At 55.4% G+C, this 20375-nt stretch overlaps 1 protein-coding gene across 5 annotated transcripts; it reads left to right on the forward strand.

The window, feature by feature from the left end:
- Positions 1 to 7594: 7594 nt before the first annotated feature.
- On the forward strand, positions 7595 to 14076 carry LOC140901086 (uncharacterized). Of its 5 annotated transcripts, none has more exons than XM_073319293.2 (3): positions 7595 to 7741; positions 11647 to 11748; positions 12153 to 14075. In XM_073319293.2, exons 1-3 carry the CDS (start codon positions 7675 to 7677, stop codon positions 13550 to 13552), a joined length of 1569 nt encoding a protein of 522 aa, XP_073175394.1. In that variant the 5' UTR covers positions 7595 to 7674; the 3' UTR covers positions 13553 to 14075. The 5 variants fall into 5 exon arrangements, with proteins under 5 accessions (XP_073175394.1, XP_073175398.1, XP_073175396.1 ...); XM_073319295.2 differs by having other exon boundaries at positions 7657 to 7741; positions 11547 to 11748; positions 12153 to 14073; XM_073319298.2 differs by lacking the exon at positions 7595 to 7741 and adding an exon at positions 8071 to 8268 and having other exon boundaries at positions 12153 to 14073.
- Positions 14077 to 20375: the final 6299 nt, after the last annotated feature.

Consider the following 20375-nt stretch of genomic DNA (forward strand, 5'->3'; position numbering starts at 1 on the left):
CTGGGGTCCCCCTGTGCTGACTGGGGAGTTGGGTCTGATGGACTCTCGGCTGCTACACGGACTGCTCCCACGACTACTCCCTGGCTCTCTGGACACCCCGGGAGCCCCCCTGGGGTCTGGAGCCTGTTCCTCAGACTGGTCATTCTCTACAAGCTGAGCCATCAGCTGCTCCTTAGAGAGCCTCCCCACGCTTAGCCCTCTCTCTCTGCACAGACGTGCCAGGTCTTTCTTACGGAGCGGGGTATAGGCCATTCCTGCGCTGGTTCATTCAATTCCCTCGTTTTATCGCTGGCAGCCACTCCCTGCAAAGTGCCTGCGCTCACAGCCAGCCGTCTACAGGGTGCATCTGCCAATCATCCTCTGCTACCACGTTGTTATGGACTCACAGGTCATGCCCTCTCTTGGCCCTGTGCGGTCCCTGGGGGTTAAGCCCCTCTGCCTCCTGGAATCGCAACTCTCTGAGCCTTAGCAGGCCTGTCTCTCGCCGTGGGCCCCACTCTCTCTGGACCCCAGGGGCCTCCACTCCCAGAGGAAATAATGCAACCCTGTTCTCTAGACTGGAGTGACTCTCAGCCAGCATAAAGCAGGAGGGTATATTGAGCGTCTGAACACAACATAGGAAACTCTCAGGGCCCTCAGGCCTGGCCTCCCTCAGCACAGCAAATTCAAGTCTCCCCCGCATCCAGGTGTCTGGGCATCCGATATCAGCTCCCCCAAGCCCCACCTCTGTCCATTGTCTTCTGTCCAGGTAAACAGGGTCGCCTGGGCCTCCTCTCTTCTCTTCCGTCCTTTGTTCCCCTCTGGTTGGAACCAGCTGGTCAGGTCACCGGGGTCCTCTCTCCACAGCCCATTGTCCTCCCACTGGAAGAACTGGCTGTGACTCCCAAGCTGGGCCTCCCAGTCACCAGGTCACCAGTTGCTGGGGTATCCATTCTCCAGGCCATAGGCTGGGGTCTCAAGTTCTGTCACTGGTCCTTTGTAACAACAAACTCCCTCTCCCATCACCTCATTAAACCAGTAACACCCAAGGAAACCGTCCCACCCTCTCTGCATACAAACCATTGAAAAAACCAAGAAAAACCCCATTTCATCATACTCCCTCTCTATGAAGTTACTAAAATGTGTTTGAACCAGACAAGGCTGGGATGTGGGTAAACAGAGTAATTTGCATAGAGGAACGCAGCGGGAAGGAAACAGCAGGAATCTTCATCATCAGACTCCCTGGAACCTCTCCTCACCACAGTGCACTGAACTTTGACAATGCATTTCAAAAGTTCACTGGGCCATAAAAGAGGGGGGCAATGTTTCCTCCTCCATGTGGAAGTTTAATGCAGTGTTTGCTTGTGCGAGGATTACAGACCAGAAAAGCTCTTTATGCAGAGGCAGAGAACACCAAATGATGCAGCAAGTCCATGCAGAAATTCACGAAGAACCTTTCCTTTTGTGCAAAACAGGGGCTTATTGTACAAATCCTCACTAACGCTTAAATATAGGGGTTACCGGTGGTCAGCACTAACAGCAACAATTGCTCATTTATTTCAAATATTTTGAAAGTAGCAATTTCTTGAGTCAAAGTGAACAAGTTTAATAGATTAGGTCAAGAATGTGCACATCATTACATTACTGGTGAGCCATGCATATCACTTGTTTCACTTGCAGTTAAGTCTGATCACAGAAAGATTAAAGTCTTTGGCCCTTAACTATTTCCATTGGAGAATTCTGTGCATGATGGCAAGTAAATTGAAAGAAAACAAGATGTGTCTTGGTTAATGCATCTCAAAGTAGTGACCTGCCTCTTTTCAAATACCATTCACTGGCCATACAGACAAAAATGAAATGCCCCTACCCCACAAAAATGCTTCATTTGACCTCTCTGGAGCATTTTTCATGTAACCTGAATATGGCATTCATATTTACAATGCAGTTTCAAATAAGGATTAGTGCCACGTTCTGGAGTGCATTTCAGCTCAGTGAGATGTTGTGTCACTGCTGGTATTATAACCCTACGTGCCCCAAAATGCTTCTGCTCCTGTGGCTGCCTGCCTGGGGGTACACAGCCTTCAACCAGCATGCACTGTGTTCTGTGTTGTGACGAAGTGGGACTGTTCTTAATGTTTCCTCCAAATATTGTGGGGTGCCTCAGTTTCCCCTATGCAGTTCTTAAGTATCTAGGTGGTGGGGTAAGGGTGTATGATCACTGCAGAGCCCTAGAGGGCAGGTGTGTGCAGGGGTCTGGATACAGAGAATGGCCAACACCCTGTTTCCTGGCCACTGATGGCCTGGGCCCTTCCCCCCCTGCAAGGTGAAAGCTGAAGGGTTGGAGAACAACGGAATCAGGTGACCACCTGGCCCAGGAAAGAAACAAAGCCCAGAGGAGGAGGGGCTGGAGGGAGTTTCAGTTTGGGGCTGGCTGGGACATGGAGTGAAGGGCAAACGTGGTTGTCTGGCTCACTGCCCCCCAAAATGGACCCAGCTGAGGGGTCCTGTTCTCTGCACCTACCAGCTCTGTGTTAGACCATGTTCCTGTCATCTAATAAATCTCTGTTTTACTGGCTAGCTGAGAGTCACGTCTGACTGTGAAGTTGGGGTGCAGGACCCTCTGGCTTCCCCAGGAGCCCTGCCTGAGCGGACTCGCTGGGGGAAGCACATGGAGGGGCAGAGGATGCTGAATGCTCCAAGGTCAGACCCAGGGAGGTGGAAGCAGTGTGAGCTGTGTGTCCTGAAGACAGGCTGCTCACAGAAAGGCGACTGCCCCAGAGTCCTGACTGGCTTCATGGGGAGCAGTTCCAGAGCATCGCCCAGGGACTCCGTGACATGTGTACTGTACATGAGAACATAAAAACATGTGAACAGCCATACTGGGTCAGACCAAATGTCTATCTGGCCCAGTATCCTGTCTTCTGAGAGTGGCCAATGCCAGGTGCCCCAGAGAGCTTCTGACAATCAGAGGCTAGGGACACCATCCCTGCCTATCCTGGCTAATAGCAATTGATGGACCTATCTTCCATGAACTTATCTAGTTCTTTTTTTAATCCTGTTATAGCCTTGGCCTTCACAACATCCTCCGGCAAGGAGTTCCACAGGTTGACTGTGTATTATGTGAAAAAATACTTCTTTTTGTTTGTTTTAAATCTGCTGCCTATTAATTTCATTTGGTGACCCCTAGTTCTTGTGTTATGAGAAGGAGTAAATAACACTTCCTTATTTACTTTCTCCACACCAGTTATGATTTTATAGACCTCTGTCATATCCCCCCCTTAGTCCTCTCTTTTCCAAGCTGAAAATTCCCAATCTTATTAATCGCTCCTCATATGGCAGCCATTCTATACCCCTAATCATTTCTGTTGCCCTTTTCTGAACCTTTTCCAATTCCAATATATCTTTTTTGAGATGGGACAACCACATCTGCATGCAGTATTCAAGATGTGGCCGTACCATGGATTCATATAGAAGCAATATGATATTTTCTGTCTTATTATCTGTCCCTTTCTTAACGATTCCCAACATTCTGTTCATTTTTTCAATTGCCACTGCACATTGAGTGGATGTTTTCAGAGAACTATCCACAATGACTCCAAGATCTGAGTGGTAACAGCTAATTTATACCCCATCATTTTATATGTATAGTTGGGATTATGTTTTCCAGTGTGTATTACTTTGCATTTATAAACATTAAATTTGATCTGCCATTTTCTTGCCCAGTCACCCAGTTTTGAGAGATCCTTTTGTAGCTCTTTGCAGTCTGCCTGGGACCAAACTGTCTTGAGTAGTTTTGTATCATCTGCAAATTTTGCCACTTCACTGTTTACCCCTTTTTCCAGATCATTTATGAATATGTCAAATAGGACTGGGCCCAGTACAGAACCCTGCGGTGGGGGGACACCACTATTTACCTCTCTCATTCATGTATAGCTCTGATTCAGCCATTTTGTATCCAACAGCCTGCCACCACTTTTCACAGACATACTCTTGGCTTCCTGACTTGGCTGATGTTAGCAGGTGACCCCAGCACACCTCCCGTCTCAAACCTATGTGCTCTGCGATGTCCAGCCCTCTCCTGCAGCATTCAGAGGAAAATAAGGTCTGTTTCCTCCTCTAAAGAGACAAAATGCACAGCTTGCCACATTCAGTGGAGTTAGCTACACTTTTTATTCAAATACAGCACTGTTGGTTTAGCTCAAAAGTAAAACAAGTTTAGTAACAAAAGAAGATAGGATTTGATGTGAGTTCAGGTATAAGAGATAAAGGCAGAAGTGGTTTCAAACAGATAAAAGTGAAACGCTTTCCAGTGACTAAAACTGAACCTAGCAAGATACAGCCTTTGTTCAAGATGGCTTTTCTCACCCAAAGTCTTCCAGCAGGATGGCGGCTGTCCCTCCCACCTTCGGTCAGAATCTCCTCTAGAAGCCAAAGTGCTGGCTCCTTTGTCTTCTTAGGTGAAAGAGATCATTTGGGGGTCTTTGGCCTTCTCTTTTATAGTCCAGGGAACCTTTGCAATGGCTCCTTCTGAAGGTTACACCTCAACATTTAGTCAAGCTGTGAGAAAGGTGATGCTGAGCCTGGTGGTGAAGGAAGGGCCATGGATCATTGGTGTGCAGCTGCTTCTGCTTCCACAGCCCATCAGTATGCTTCTTCTTGCTGCTGCTTTTCTGCCTCCCGCTCCTGGGCTCCTGCTTCCCAGTTTTGGTGTTCACACTCTTTGGCTTCCTGCTCAGCTAAACAGTTCTGGCGTTCATGCTTCTGTCTTGATTTGTCACTCTCCAATTTGGCCAGCTCTAGCTTTGCAGTTGCTCTGCTGATTCTCCTGTTTTTGCTTTACTTTTGTTCTGTTTCCTTTACCCAAAATAAACAAACAGAAAATAATAAAATTGTAACCTTTCCTTTGGCTGTTTTCAGTCCCTACACTTGAGAATCACATAAGTGGTTCTCACCCAGGGGTATGTGTGTACTGGAGGTACGCAGAGGTGTCCCCAGGGTACATCAACTCATCTAGATATTTGCCTAGTTTTACCACAGGCTACATAAAAAGCACTAGTGAAGTCAGTACAAACTAAAATTTCATACAATGGCTTGTTTAGACTGCTCTATATGTCGTACACTGACAAGTAAGTACAATATTTCCATTCCAGTTGATTTATTTTATAATTATATGGCAAAAATGAGACAGTCAGCAATTTTTCAGTAATAGTGTGGCTATGACACTTTTGTATTTTTATGTCTGATTTTGTAAGCAAGTAGTTTTTAAGTGAGGTGAAACTTGGGGTGCGCAAGACAAATCAGACTCCTGAAAGGGGTTCATTAGTCTGGAAAGGTTGAGAGCCACTGACTTAAACTGTTACCCCAGTGCTTGAGCTGTAAATCTGTTAAAATAGCAAGCAGTATGTAAATCCTGCATGATTACACCACTGTCCCACAAAATTCTTCGTCTGCCCTCTCTGTAGCACTTTTCCATGTAACTTGAATGTAGCATTAATATTTAAAATAATGTTTCAACTATTGATCAGTTCAATAGAAATCATCAAAATTATTTGCATAAACAGTAGCATGTATTAAAGCAAAGGTGTCATGATAGCTTCAAAGCTGTCGGGATAACATACGACAGTGAGAACCACTTTGTACATATATTTATATATTTCCACAAACATGGTCAAACGGAGAACTGGAGTACTTGTGGCACCTTAGAGACTAACAAATTTATTTGAGCATAAGCTTTCGTGAGCTCACTTCATCGGATGAAGCTGTAGCTCACGAAAGCTTATGTTCATGTTTGTTAGACTCTAAGGTGCCACAAGTACCCTTTTCTTTTTGCGAATACAGACTAACACGGCTGCTACTCTGAAAACTGAGAGCTGGCATTTCTATGATGGAGTTTGGGGAATGTAAGAGGAAAGGAGGTATAGGTATTCTAGCAATACGATAGAGTTTCCAAACTCTATTAACGCATACCAAGCCACATTGCTGCTGTACGAGTCTCCCGAAAACACTAAGGATGCTAGCGGGTTTAACTTAGTGTAGTATCTAGGACTAGGAGAGTACTTCTTTAAATAGTTTGCGTACACTCTACTGCTTTGAGACAGACTTGAAGTTGAAGAAGGACTCAGAGATCGGACCCCATAGTGATGGGATTAGGGCTAGAAGACAAAGAGTTTGTGAGAACTGTAGTGCTATTCACTGTTGTCTATATTTTAGAAGCCATCAGAAATCACTCACAACTTCAGGATAGGTTAAGCTAGACCTTGGATTTTTGCACATAGTTAATAAACATGGTTATTTGAGAGCCAGCTATGCCCGAGCAGTGTCTTCATATGAATTTTGCTGTGTAACATGCAAAACACACAACTTTAATAATGTGTTTTATTATTTTGATTAACACAATGAAACAAATTTAGATAAATGTTGCCATTTTCCTGTTCTTAATTCACCAAACAACAAACTCCTTCCTTTGTAACTAGTGTATAATGTCCCCAGAAGGGGTGTACCAGACCCTCTGCTGGAGGTCTTGTGCCTTGCCACTCCCTGCCCCAGAAAAGGGCAGTGGAGAGGGTCCTCCAAATTGCCTAGAGTGGGTGCTTGGGACACAGCCAATCAGAAAGGGGCTGAAGGGAGCAGCTAATCAGGCCCCAGCAGCTTAGTATAAGAAGAAATGCAGGGCCATTATAAAATCAGGTCCTTGCTAGAGTTTGAGGAATGTGGTGGGGTGAGGGAGTAATTGGACCTCAGACAGAGCAATGCTGGTGGAAAGAAGAAGCTCTGGGCTGATTGCTGCTGAGGAAGTTGCAGTGGGGGAGGTTTAGATTGGATATTAGGAAAAACTTTTTCACTAAGAGGGTGGTGAAACACTGGAATGCGTTACCTAGGGAGGTGGTAGAATCTCCTTCCTTAGAGGTTTTTAAGGTCAGGCTTGACAAAGCCCTGGCTGGGATGATTTAACTGGGAATTGGTCCTGCTTCGAGCAGGGGGTTGGACTAGATGACCTTCTGGGGTCCCTTCCAACCCTGGTATTCTATGATTCTATGAAGGTGTAGGGCTACTGGGAAGCGGCCCTGGGAATTAGAGCGGTGGTGTAGATAAAGGGGCATGATGGACAACTGCTATCCGCAGGGGTAGCGAGTGGACCAGGGTCTTCCTCACCTGCCATTAACCACTGTGGGAAGTGGCCTGGATTTTGAGATACCCCAGAAGGGGAACTTGAATTCTTTAGTGGCCCAGTAGGAGAGCTGGGGCCTGAGATGCCCTCTGAGGACATGGCCTCAGGGGGAAGCCCTGGAGTAAGGCCTGCTGTCAGAGCTGAAACCACTACTAGACTATGGGACTAATTACGGATAAGGACCTAAGCCCAAGAAGGGCTTTAGGGGGAGGCCCTGCAGGCGCTCAAGCCCGGGGGACTGGGGAGACATGAGCGCACTCCTCCTCTACAGCGAGTGGAAAAAATGATCGCTGGATTTGAAACCCACGGACTATGGCTTGTTGTTGATTTGTATGTAGGTATTGGGTGTGAAGGGACAAAGTAAACCCAAAATAAAAACGGGGTAAGGCATCTGTCAGGCCAGAAACCCCTCTGTGGGCTCTGGGAGGGGCGTAGCCGCCTCTCTCCATAGCACAAGAAGGGTCAGGTGGGGGGGCCAGCGTGTCACATCCCGGCGGGCTGCTCCGTGTGGCATTCACGGGCAGTTGATGAGTCGCAGGCCGGCCCGGGACGCTGGTGGCCTTGCGGGACACGGGCTCTTGTCCGGAGCTAGCAGTAAGGAGCGGTGATTTCCACGGGAGCCGGGCCTGGGGGGGGGAAGCGGGTGTCAGGAGCGGGGCAGCCCGGCGGGGACAGGCAGGGAGCCCTTCCCCGGCATTGCTGCTTCGTGCGGCCGCTCGGCGTCCCCGCGCTGCACGGAGCCCCGGCCGCCGGCGGGCGAGGCCCCTGGTAAACAGCCGAGGCCAGGCTGGAGCCGAGCGGGGCGGAGGGCGCGGGCTGCGGCCGGAGCTCGGGGAGGCCGGGTCCTTCGGCGGCGGGGCGGGCATTGGAAGTGCTCGCGCTGGGGCGGGAGGGGCCGGGCGGCTGAGCCCCCGCGGCGCGGGGCCGGGCGGAGGGGGCGGAAGCGGGGCCGGGCTGCTCCCGGGCAGCTCTGGGCACGCCGCGGGCAGCCCGGTCCGCTCCCCCGCCCGCAGCTGGCTCAGCGTGTGGGGCGGGCAGGCGCCCTCCAGCAGCCAGGCCGCTCCACGGTGGGGTGCACGGCTGCAGCCCGCGGATCTGCCCCGCCGGCTCCGGGACAGCTGGTACGGTGCGCTGGGGGGGGTGACCCCTGTCCGTGCAGGGCTCGGGGTGTGTGTGTGTGGGGGGGTGATCTGTGTCTGTGCAGGGGTGGGGGTTGGCTGCTCTTTGTGCAGGACTGTGTGTGTGTGTGGGGGTGATCTGTGTCTGTGCAGGAGTGTGTAGGGGGGGGGGTTGGCTGCTCTCTGTGCAGGGCTCTGTGTGTGTAGGGGGTGTGTGTGTGTGTGGGGGGGTGACCCCTGTCTGTGCAGGGCTCGGGGTGTGTGTGTGGGGGGGTGACCCCTGTCCGTGCAGGGCTCGGGGTGTGTGTGTGTGTGTGATCGGTGTCTGTGCAGGGGTGGGGGTTGGCTGCTCTTTGTGCAGGACTGTGTGTGTGTGTGGGGGGGTGATCTGTGTCTGTGCAGGAGTGTGTATGGGGGGTTGGCTGCTCTCTGTGCAGGGCTCTGTGTGTGAAGGGTGTGTGTGTGTGTGATCGGTGTCTGTGCAGGGTGTGTGTGTGTGGGGGGGGGGGGGGTGACCCCTGTCTGTGCAGGGCTCGGGGTGTGTGTGTGTGATCGGTGTCTGTGCAGGGGTGTGTGTGGGGGTTGGCTGCTCTTTGTGCAGGACTGTGTGTGTGTGGGGGGGTGATCTGTGTCTGTGCAGGAGTGTGTATGGGGGGGGGTTGGCTGCTCTCTGTGCAGGGCTCTGTGTGTGTAGGGGGTGTGTGTGTGTGTGGGGGGTGACCCCTGTCTGTGCAGGGCTCGGGGTGTGTGTGTGTGGGGGGGTGATCTGTGTCTGTGCAGGAGTGTGTAGGGGGGGGGGTTGGCTGCTCTCTGTGCAGGGCTCTGTGTGTGTAGGGGGTGTGTGTGTGTGTGTGGGGGTGACCCCTGTCTGTGCAGGGCTCGGGGTGTGTGTGTGTGATCGGTGTCTGTGCAGGGGTGTGTGTGGGGGTTGGCTGCTCTTTGTGCAGGACTGTGTGTGTGTGGGGGGGTGATCTGTGTCTGTGCAGGAGTGTGTATGGGGGGGGGGTTGGCTGCTCTCTGTGCAGAGCTCTGTGTGTGTAGGGGGTGTGTGTGTGTGTGGGGGGGTGACCCCTGTCTGTGCAGGGCTCGGGGTGTGTGTGTGTGGGGGGGTGATCTGTGTCTGTGCAGGAGTGTGTATGGGGGGTTGGCTGCTCTCTGTGCAGGGCTCTGTGTGTGAAGGGTGTGTGTGTGTGTGATCGGTGTCTGTGCAGGGTGTGTGTGTGTGGGGGGGTGATCTGTGTCTGTGCAGGAGTGTGTATGGGGGGGGGGTTGGCTGCTCTCTGTGCAGAGCTCTGTGTGTGTAGGGGGTGTGTGTGTGTGTGGGGGGGTGACCCCTGTCTGTGCAGGGCTCGGGGTGTGTGTGTGTGGGGGGGTGATCTGTGTCTGTGCAGGAGTGTGTATGGGGGGGGGTTGGCTGCTCTCTGTGCAGAGCTCTGTGTGTACGTGTGAGGGGTGCCTGTGACTGGTGTCTGTGCAGGGGTATGGGGGGAGGCGGTGTGACCTGTGTGTGTGTTTGGGGGGTGGGGAGGATCAGTTCTGGGTTAGGGTTACAGTTCTGTCTGGTTCTGTTCAATATCTTCAGTGACTTAGATGATGGCGCAGAGAGTGCACTAATAATGTTTGTGGACGATACCAAGCAGAGAGGGGTTGCAAGTGCTTTGGAAGATAGGATTAAAATTGAAAATGATCTGGAAAAATGGTCTAAAGTAAATACGATGAAATTCAATACGAACAAATGCAAAGTACTCCCCTTAGGAAGGAACAATCAGTTGCGCGCATACAAACTGGGAAATGACTGCCTAGGAAGGAGTATTGCGGAAAGGGATTTGGGGGTCAGAGTGGATCACAAGCTAAATATGAATCAACAATGTAACACTGTTTCAAAAAAAGCAAACGTCGTTCCGGGATGTATTCGCAGGAGTGTTGTAAGCAAGACTCAAGAAGTAGTTCTTACACTCTACTCCACATTGATATGCCCTCAGCTGAGTATTGTGTCCAGTTCTGAGCACCACCTTTCAGGAAAGATGTGGACAAATTGGAGAAAAGCAACAAAAATGATTAAAGGTCTAAAAAACATGATTTATGAGGGAAGATTGAAAAAACTGGGTTCGTTTAGTCTGGAAAAGAAAAGACTGAGGGGGGACATGCTCCCCATTTTCGAGTACATAAAAGGCTGTTACCAGGAGGAGGGAGGTAAATTGTTCTCCTTAACCCTGAGGATAAAGCAGCAATGGGCTTAAATTGCAGCAAGGGCAGTTTAGGTTGGACATTAGGAAAAACTTCCTACCTGTCAGAGTAGTTAAGCAGTGGAATCAATTGCCTAGGGAGGCTGTGGAATCTCCATCACTGGAGATTTTTAGGAGCAGGTTAGACAAACCCGTCAGGGATAATGCTCACTCCTGCTATGAGTGCAGGGGACTGGACTAGATGACCTCCCGAGGTCCCTTCCAGTTCTATGATTGGGGGTATCGGGAGAGGTGCTGCTTTGCAATGGCAGCACCAGCTGGTGATTGCTCTTTGGCCCATGGTAGTACTCGGAGCCATTTGGAGATCAGGCCTTATGGCACCGGGCCCTGCACAAGCCCAGAACGAAGACGCTCCTTGTGCCAAGGAGCTGGGGTGCTGTCCTAGCGGCAGGGGTCCCTGGGTGTGCTGTGGAGCGAGGGGGGTTTCCTCATTAGTGTGAGGCACTTCCTCCCTAGGTCGAATCCAGTGGTGTGATGCTGTCAGATGTCTCCAGCACGAGCGCGCTCAGGGCTCTGTGGCTCAGAAGACCACAGAGCTGTTCCCTGTAGAGCTCTGATGGCCAGGCTGTGCGCTCTGAGGCTGGTTTGGGGCTCTTTCTGGAGGGCCGTGGTCTGTTTCCCCTGCAGGGCCTGAGTACGCGGTCTGCTCTGGAAAGTGCAGGAGTCTCTGCCACCCTCTTGTGACCGAGGGGATTGCTGGCTCTCTGCTCCATGCAGTGGGGTCCCCGGGGGGGCTGTTGGCTCACAGGACATGGGCGCTTCCCTGGCTTGCTCTTTTGCACGGAGTTGGTGTTCACCACACAGGGTGGCATTAGCCAGGCCAACTGTTTCCTACCAGTTCCGTTCAGAGGCTCAGTCCTGGCGCTGCACGGAGCCAGTTTGGTTCAAGTCTGAAGCTGGCAGGGGACTTTTATACCCCTGTGTTAGTGAACGGCTGTGGGGCCTCGCTGGCACCATGGCTCGGGGAGTCCGTGGGGTCGTCTCCCCTCCACTCTGATTGTTTGTGTCTGAATTGACCCTCCTGTGTTTCCACAGGTGTTTCCTGGCTGTTCTGTCCATGCCAGCCCAGAGTGGCAGATGAACGCTGAGCTGGGTGGGTATTTAGCTGGATCCCACCTGCTCCGTTCTCTCCCAGCAGGGCCCCAATCCCAATACTGGATGGAGCTAGGGGAAGAGCTGCAAGTCCCAGATCTCAGCAAAGGCGAGGACGATGAGAGCTGGCCCGGCTCCCAAACAGGTGGGGGATCAATAAGCCCAGCTGAGAGGGATGGGGGCAGATGGGACCCCCCCAAAGCCACCCCTGCAAGCCCTCCTGGCCCAGCTCCTCTCAGAGGTTGTCACCACCCTCTCCCTGATCTGTGTGCACCACGGCCCCCAGAACCAGATGAGAGCCGTGTCTTGGCTCTCCCTGAAAATGCAAATAATAATTCCAGCCTACACAGAGGCAAAGAAAGGCTTGTGAACCTGAGCTGGGTGGTGCTGACGCCTGCCTGAGTCTGCAGCCGCCTGAAAAAGCTGCAAGAGGTGTGTGGAAACCGGCTCCGGGGGGGCGGGGGCCACGTGGGTGGTGCCTCAGGGGCCCTGTCCTAGCTGGCCTCCTGTGGGGACGGCTCATGCCCGATTGCCCATTTGTTCCTGCAGGTGAGAGGCTGGCGAGCGTGGCTGGGGCAGAGGATGCTGCTCCGGGAAGGGGCAGCAGCAGCACTGGTGTGGAGCTGGTGAGGGGAGCGTGGCACGAAGACCCGGCTGCGGGGGCAGAGGCAGCTGTGCGAGGAGGCAGGGCCAGGGCGGAGGAGGCTGTGCCGGGAGGTAGCGCTGCTGCAGAGCCGGCGCGGCACAGAGACCCCGCAGCCAGGTGGCCCTTTAAATGCAGCGAGTGTGGGAAGAGCTTCCGGCAGAGCGCCACGCTGACAAGGCACCAGCTCCTCCATGCGAGCGAGAGGCCCTACGTCTGCACCACCTGCAGCAAAGGCTTTTGCGACCGCGCGGCGCTGGCCACGCACCAGCGGGCGCACACGGGCGAGCGCCCCTTCCCCTGCCCGGTGTGCGGCAAGGCCTTCGCGGGCAGCTCGGCGCTGCTGGTGCATCAGCGCGTGCACACCGGCGAGCGCCCCTACCGCTGCGGGGAGTGCGGGCAGAGCTTCCGGCAGAGCGCCCACCTGACGCAGCACCAGCAGGGCGCCCACGCCAGCCAGCGCCCTCACACCTGCGGTCGCTGCGGCAAGAGCTTCGGGCTGCGCTCCACGCTGGCACGGCACCTGCAGACCCACAGCGTCGAACGCCCCCACGCCTGCCCTGACTGCCCTCGCCGCTTCCGCCAGCGAGCCCACCTGCTCCGGCACCGGCTAGCGCACACGGGCGAGCGCCCCTTCCCCTGCCCGGTCTGCGGCAAGGCCTTTGCCCTGAGCGCCACGTTGCTGCGGCACCAGCTGGTGCACACGGGCGAGCGCCCCTTCCGCTGCGGGGAGTGCGGGCGCGGCTACACCCAGAGCTCCTACCTGCGGCAGCACCAGCGCAGTGCCCACGCTGGCCAGCGCCCCCACGCCTGCCCGGACTGCGGCCGCGCCTTCGCCGACCGTGCCAACCTCCTGCGGCACCAGCGGGGCCACGCAGGCGCCCGACCCCACGCCTGTGCCGAGTGCGGGCGGTGCTTTGCCCAGCTGGCACACCTCCGGGAGCACGGGCGCACACACAGCGGGGAGCAGCCGTTCGGCTGCAGCCAGTGCGGCCGAGCCTTTGGGCACCGTTCAGCCCTGGCAGCGCACCAGCGGGCACACAGCGGGGAGCGCCCCTACCCCTGTGCCCAGTGCGGGTGCCACTTTGCCCAGCTGGCCAGCCTGGTGGAGCACCGCCGGCGGCACACGGGTGAGAAACCGCACGCCTGCCCCCGCTGCGGGCGCCGCTTCCGCCACCGCTCGGCCCTGCTTCGCCACCAGCGCTCCCATGCCGGAGCCTGCCCCTTCCGCTGCGGGCAGTGCGGGCGCGGCTACACCCGCAGCTCCAACCTCCTGCTGCACCAGCGGGTGCACGCTGCTGAGTGACATCCCAGCCCCCGGGACATCACTGGCAGCCGGTGACTCCCACCCCCCTCATGCTGGGATGGTCCTGGCCTGGTCTGGCCCTGACCAGAGTCCATACTTGTGCGTGGCCACTCCCCCGCCCACTGCCAGGAATGGGGCTGGCTGGGCCAGGCCTGCGTTGCCTGTCCAGGTACTGAGAGCGAGTGAAGCTGCTGCCACCAGTCATGGTTTCTCCAGCCCAGGTAGCAAACATGGGGGCAGAGCTTCCTGCAGGTGGGGCCCTGCTCAGGGGTGGGGCTCAGGGAATGGGGGCTGTGCCCAGGCAGTGCCTGACCCCATTTTTCTCCCCTCTTGCTGGCTGGTGCTGCCCGGGCTGCTGCTCCAGCACCCTGGGCCCTGCGGTGTGGCCCAGCCAAGCCAAAGCCCGCCCTGCAGCTGCCCAGACGTGTGCGGGGCTGGGGAACAGAAGCAGGGGGACGCCAGCACTCAATGCAGGCTTGTGGGAAACGGGAGGGGCTGGGTGGAGGGATGGGGGGGCTGGCTGCGGGAGCAGCTTCTAATGAATTTTCTAAAATGTTTTGTTACAAAGTGAAAATAAACCTGTGAAATTCCCAGGGGCCCTGTGTCATGTCTGCAGCGGGCAGGCTGGGCCCCATGGCCTGACTGCACCAAGCGCTCCCGAGGGGAATGCCAGCTGGGCACAGGCACCCGGTGTTGCTAGGTCTTCATTGGTGCTGCCACATCCTGGCTCCGTTTTGGAGAAATGTCTCTCTGGGGGCTTTTGTTGTCACCACATTGTGTGTGAACGTGGGCAGTGCCACCTCCCTGCTCCGCGCCAGTCACTCTGAGAGGAGCTAGCTGTCTCCCTCGTCTCAGCAGGGCATGATCCTTTGCACTGTCAGTGACTGTTTTGCTTCCCAGCTCTTAGCACCGCAGCGGGAGGGTTCTGTTCAGCTTGCAGCCCCGCAGCATGCCCTCTCTTCCATCCCAGTTTCTCCGGCCGCCAGGTGGGACGGGGCTCTGTTGGCTCTGGCCACAATCCTGCTGCGCTGCGAGACCAGTCTGCATGAGGACACTGCCGTCAGCTGCCTGTGGAAATCACCAGCCCGCTGTGGCCCTGCGCGGGCTCTGCATTTCCTCTGCCTGGAAGTGTCTAAAGCTGCTGCAGAACGGCCTGCGGCAGGCCTGGGTACTCGGGGCCTTGCTTATGGGCCCAGAGCCCCAGATCAGCTTTATGCCTCATCTGCCACCTGTGGGGTGGGACATGGCTGCAGCAGCACGGCCAGGCAGCCACTGCCTGGTGTCAGCAAGGCGGGCTGACAATGAGCAGAGGGGAGATGGCTTCAGGCCAGGGGGTCTGTGCCCAGGTCTGGTGGAAAGGGGCAGCGATTGGGTCTTGGCTTTCCTAGGAGCCGCAGCTCCTCATAGTTCCAGCTCCCTAGACCTGAACACTCCCCGCTAGGCAGCAGGCTGAGGGGCACCAGCTCTGCTGCATGCTACTGTGGGCCTGGTCACTGGCAGCAGGCACCCTGGCCGTTAACCCCTGGAGCATCGATTCCCGGTGATGGGGCCTGCATGCTGCATGGGTGCCTTGGCCCTGGATTTAGTGTGAGCATCACAGGTGCCCAGCTGAGGGGTGTCTCTGTGCTAGGGGCCTAGTGCCTGGGGGAGGGGGCTCTTGGGGGTTGCAGTAACGGGGGGACCCTGCAGTTTGGGTCTCTGGGCAGGCCTAAGCTTTTCCATATAGTGGAGGCTTCCTAGAGCAAAGCTGGGGGACAGCTTGTCACGGAGTCCCTGGGCAATGCTCTGGAACTGCTCCCCATGAAGCCAGTCAGGACTCTGGGGTAGTCGCCTTTCTGTGAGCAGCCTGTCTTCAGGACACACAGCTCACACAGCTTCCACCTTCCTGGGTCTGATCTCGGAGCATTCAGCATCCTCTGCCCCTCCGTGTGCTTCCCCCCAGCGAGTCCGCTCAGGCGGGGCTCCTGGGGAAGCCAGAGGGTCCTGCACCCCAACTTCGCAGTCAGACGTGACTCTCAGCCAGCCAGTAAAACAGAAGGTTTATTAGACGACAGGAACATGGTCTAAAACAGAGCTTGCAGGTGCAGAGAACGGGACCCCTCAGCTGGGTCCATTTTGGGGGGCCGTGAGCCAGACAACCACGTCTGCACTTCACTCCATGTCCCAGCCAGCCCCAAACTGACACTCCCTCCAGCCCCTCCTCCTCTGGGCTTTGTTCCTTTCCCGGGCCAGGAGGTCACCTGATTCCTTTGTTCTCCAATCCTTTAGCTCTCACCTCCCAGGGGGGAAGGGCCCAGGCCATCAGTGGCCAGGAAACAGGGTGTCGGCCATTCTCTGTGTCCAGACTCCTGCACACACCGGCCCTCTAGGGCTCTGCAATGATCATACACCCTTACCCCACCACCTAGATACTTAAGAACTGCCTAGGGGAAACTGAGGCACCCCCATACTATTCAGAGGAAACATTAAGAAGAGTCCCACTTCGTCACATCTCTCCCCCCTTCGAGATCGAACTGAGCGGGGTCACTTTAGCTGGTGACCTGGGGAAGTTCGAAGCCACCAACGTTCCCATGGATGCCCCAGCCTTCCTTGGTAGGAGTTACACCAGGCCCTTCCAGTTTCACGCCCTCCCTTAGGTCGGGGGTGGTCGATAGCACTCGCAGGCCGCATGTGGGAAGGTTTATGCAGCCCATGCCCTTTGGCCACCCCAAGAATGTCTCCCCATTGACCATCACCTTCTGCTCCCACTGGAGATCCGAGGGGCCTGGCCCCAGGAAACTCCACACAGACATATAGGTTGGGACCAGGAGTGGGAGCCTGTCCACATCCCCACCCATCTGGATGACGGAGTCTATGGCCTTGGGACCCAGCAAGGGAGCTAGACACCGGGGCTTTTCCGCAGGGTCCCCTTGGTTCAAATCGCCAGCCTGCTCAAAGGCAGTGAGGTGGCATCCACATCCCCCCCTCCTTAACCAGGGGCAGCAATTTAGTCTCGAGGTTCCCTGCGGAACTGGCCCCCTGGGGTCTATCCCCACTCACCCCGGGGAGGTCCCCTAGGCCTCTCCGCCCCACCACCACCAGTTCATGCTGCTGCTGCTTCTGCAGCTCTTTCTCGGGCTCTCGCTGTCTCCCACAGTCCTCTTGCTCCCTCGGACTCAGCTCCAATCCCGTCCATCTCCGATCCCCCGATGGGGAACCCGATCGTGAAGACCCTCGTCTGGTCGGGGACAGGAGTCTTGGGGATGCCTGGCTACCACTCCAGCTGCTCCCAGATCCTGCTATAGCCCCACTGGGGGTCAGGAATCTGTTCCTTAGAGCGGTCATCCTCCTCCAGCTGCACGATTAACTGTGCTTTGGTGAACTTTCCAACGCTCAACCCTCTCTTTTTGCACAGGGTTACAATGTCCTTCTTAAGGAGACGGTGACAGACCATCACTCCGCTCCTCCCAAGTTGTTGTGGACTCACAGGCCCGTGTGTTCTCAGCTCCCCACGGTTTCCAGGGAGAACCCCTAGTGTGCCAGCCCTTCTCGAGGTCACCACCTCTTTGCCAGGGTCGAGCTTCAGACTCCTCCGCCCCTTGGACTGCTCACTGCAATCCCCAGGGGAACCCTGTTACTGCAAAAGTCCTTCTCTCTCCCCGGGCCAAGCTGCAGGCTCCTCCGCCCCTGAGACTGCTCACTGCAGTCCCCAGGGGGACCCCATTACTGCACAGTCCTTCTCGCTGGTCACACACTCCCAGGGGTTAACCGCCCCCCGAAACCGCTCCTCTCTGAGCCTTCAGCAGGCCTGGTCCTCGGCGATCCCCCTTCGTGTTACTGCTCCCCAGTCACTTACTGCAGGAAGCGCCATCCACGGGGTGCAGTACATCCCACCGCTGGCACCAGTTGTCACGGAGTCCCTGGGCGATGCTCTGGAACTGCTCCCCATGAAGCCAGTCAGGACTCTGGGGTAGTCGCCTTTCTGTGAGCAGCCTGTCTTCAGGACACACAGCTCACACAGCTTCCACCTTCCTGGGTCTGACCTCGGAGCATTCAGCATCCTCTGCCCCTCCGTGTGCTTCCCCCCAGTGAGTCCGCTCAGGCGGGGCTCCTGGGGAAGCCAGAGGGTCCTGCACCCCAACTTCGCAGTCAGACGTGACTCTCAGCCAGCCAGTAAAACAGAAGGTTTATTAGACGACAGGAACATGGTCTAAAACAGAGCTTGCAGGTGCAGAGAACGGGACCCCTCAGCTGGGTCCATTTTGGGGGGCCGTGAGCCAGACAACCACGTCTGCACTTCACTCCATGTCCCAGCCAGCCCCAAACTGACACTCCCTCCAGCCCCTCCTCCTCTGGGCTTTGTTCCTTTCCCCGGGCCAGGTGGTCACCTGATTCCTTTGTTCTCCAACCCTTTAGCTCTCACCTCCCAGGGGGGAAGGGCCCAGGCCATCAGTTGCCAGGAAACAGGGTGTCGGCCATTCTCTGTGTCCAGACTCCTGCACACACCGGCCCTCTAGGGCTCTGCAATGATCATACACCCTTACCCCACCACCTAGATACTTAAGGACTGCCTAGGGGAAACTGAGGCACCCCCATACTATTCAGAGGAAACATTAAGAAGAGTCCCACTTCGTCACACAGCTCCTGGACTCCCACTGGGCCCTGCTGGGAGCCAGATTGGGCCGCATCTCCTGAGCCAGAGGGAGGCCCCTAGGGCAGGTGGGAGGCCACCCGTGCAGTGATCCAAGGGCAGTAACCGGGGAGTAGCTGAGAGGAGAGCCGGGCCAAGCAGCTGACAGGGGCATGGGGCCTGCTCAGCCATGGCCAACTGCCCACCAGGTGGCTGCAATTTCTCCTTGCTGCTACTAGACCAAGGTTAATTGCAGAAGCTGGGGCTACATGGGTCCTGGTCCTTGGGTTGGGGGCTCCATGACAGTGATGGGGTGCCTGGAGGGAGGTGCAAACAGCATCCCAGCAGCTCAGCCAGGAATGTGGGGGTACCCAGGAGCCAGGGGGGGGGCATGTCTGCTGAGCCCAGGAATAGCAGCCTGACCTGGCAGAGTTACACACAGCCAGGGAGCAAGGCTCTGGCCTAAATCACCCACCACCCCCTGGCCATGGGTCCCCTGGCTTCCCCTACAAGCCAGGCAAGCTGGGGCTATAGCAGGCCCTGCTGATCCCTGATACTGAGTGCAGGGCCCAGCTCTGCCCCCCAGAAAGCCCAGGCCCTCTCTAGGGGTGTCAGGTGGGGCTGGGAAGGAGAAGCAGCTGCAGGAGAGATGCTGAGGGGCATGTCCCAAAGAAGCAATGCGGAGGAGGGCAAGAGGGAAATGACACTGCCCCATACACAGTGCATGTAGGGGAGGAGGGAGAGGCAGTGTTTTCACCAAAGCACTCAGCCTGGGTAGGGAGACGTAGGACTCCCAGGTTCTGGACTCAGTGTGGTGTTCAGGACCCCAGGTGGCAATCCAGGGGAAGAGAAGCCGGCAGAAGCTGGGGGCATCTGCCTCACCCCATCTTGCAAACCCCCCCTCACTTGAGTAGGTCATGCAGCAGCACGCGGCCAGGAGCTGAGCCCTGGCACCCAGCAAGGAGTGTGCAGGCATAGGGCCATGGGGGAAGTGTGCATGGCCCTGGCTGCCAGCTGCACCCCATGGCCCTCCATGAGGCAGGCAGAGGGCAGGTGAAGGGAGCAGCAAGGAAGGGCTATGGGCCCTCGTGTGTGTGGCGGGGAGGGGCTGGGGTAGGCCTGCCCCAGCATCCTGCCCTCATCCCCACCCCCTACCAGCAGAGGCTGCTGGACTGGGCCCTGCTGTCCCTGAAGCGATGCAGGGCCTTGGACCGAGCAGCATAGTGTTATACCAATATAATAAAAACCAGCAGGATCTTATTAAAGGGGAAAAGGCAAAATGCCACATTTATTGTGAATACAGAAAGAATCACAGTAAGCAGTTAGTTATAGCTATAACATTCCATTCAATTTCATATTTATACACACACACACACAGAGGTTCTGCAAGGTTGTTATCATAGTTACCAGCCTTAGAGTTGCTCATGCCAAGCCACTGGCCAGGTGGCCTGGATATGAGGAGGGAGCAGGGCCTTGTCAGATGCACATCTGACGCTCCTGGAAGGTGGTTTGCAGAAGCAGACCCCAAAGTTCTCACTTTCTAGAGTCCATTTTTATAGGAATTTCTTCTTAGGCCAGTCTGTGGGAATTGCTTCATCATGCTATTGCTGAATCAATCAGCAGATGGCACATTCCTGACGGCTCCGTGCTGCCAGATGTTATCTTGTTCTTTGGTTCTCCCATTCTTGAGGCTGTTGGGTGGATTCCAGTCTGCCCTCCGGGGGTCCTCTGGTTATTTCCACTTGGCGCCTTCTTCAGCCGATGGACACTGGATTCTTAGGCTGGCACCTCCCTGATCATTCAGTTATTATCCACACCAAGCATCCATCCACATCCTATCTCTATTTTAATCACAATTGTTAACAAAGCGAGATGAATACAACAAAAGGGCGGGGAGTCTCTGGGTGCTGTTTCTGTTGTTACAGAGTATTGCTTTGAGTCTCCCTCCGTGTGAGTAGTTGTTACAAAGAATTGCTTTGAGAACGGACTCTGTCTTAGAATGTACTAACACAATTAGCAGCTTGCAAGTTTTACCCAGAGAGGGAAACAAAACCAAAACCAAGAGACCTCTTAATTAGTAATACCCTGGAATTTAAACTATGGGGAATCAAACTCATTTGTGATTTTAATACAGAACTTCAATATAATCCAACAATAGGCCTGCAACTGATACAGCGGTTAGCTGAGGGCCCCCCTGGAACTGCAGCAGCGCTG

The sequence above is a fragment of the Lepidochelys kempii genome, chromosome 20 (genome assembly GCF_965140285.1).
Source record: "Lepidochelys kempii isolate rLepKem1 chromosome 20, rLepKem1.hap1, whole genome shotgun sequence".
Taxonomy (NCBI): Eukaryota; Metazoa; Chordata; order Testudines; family Cheloniidae; genus Lepidochelys; species Lepidochelys kempii.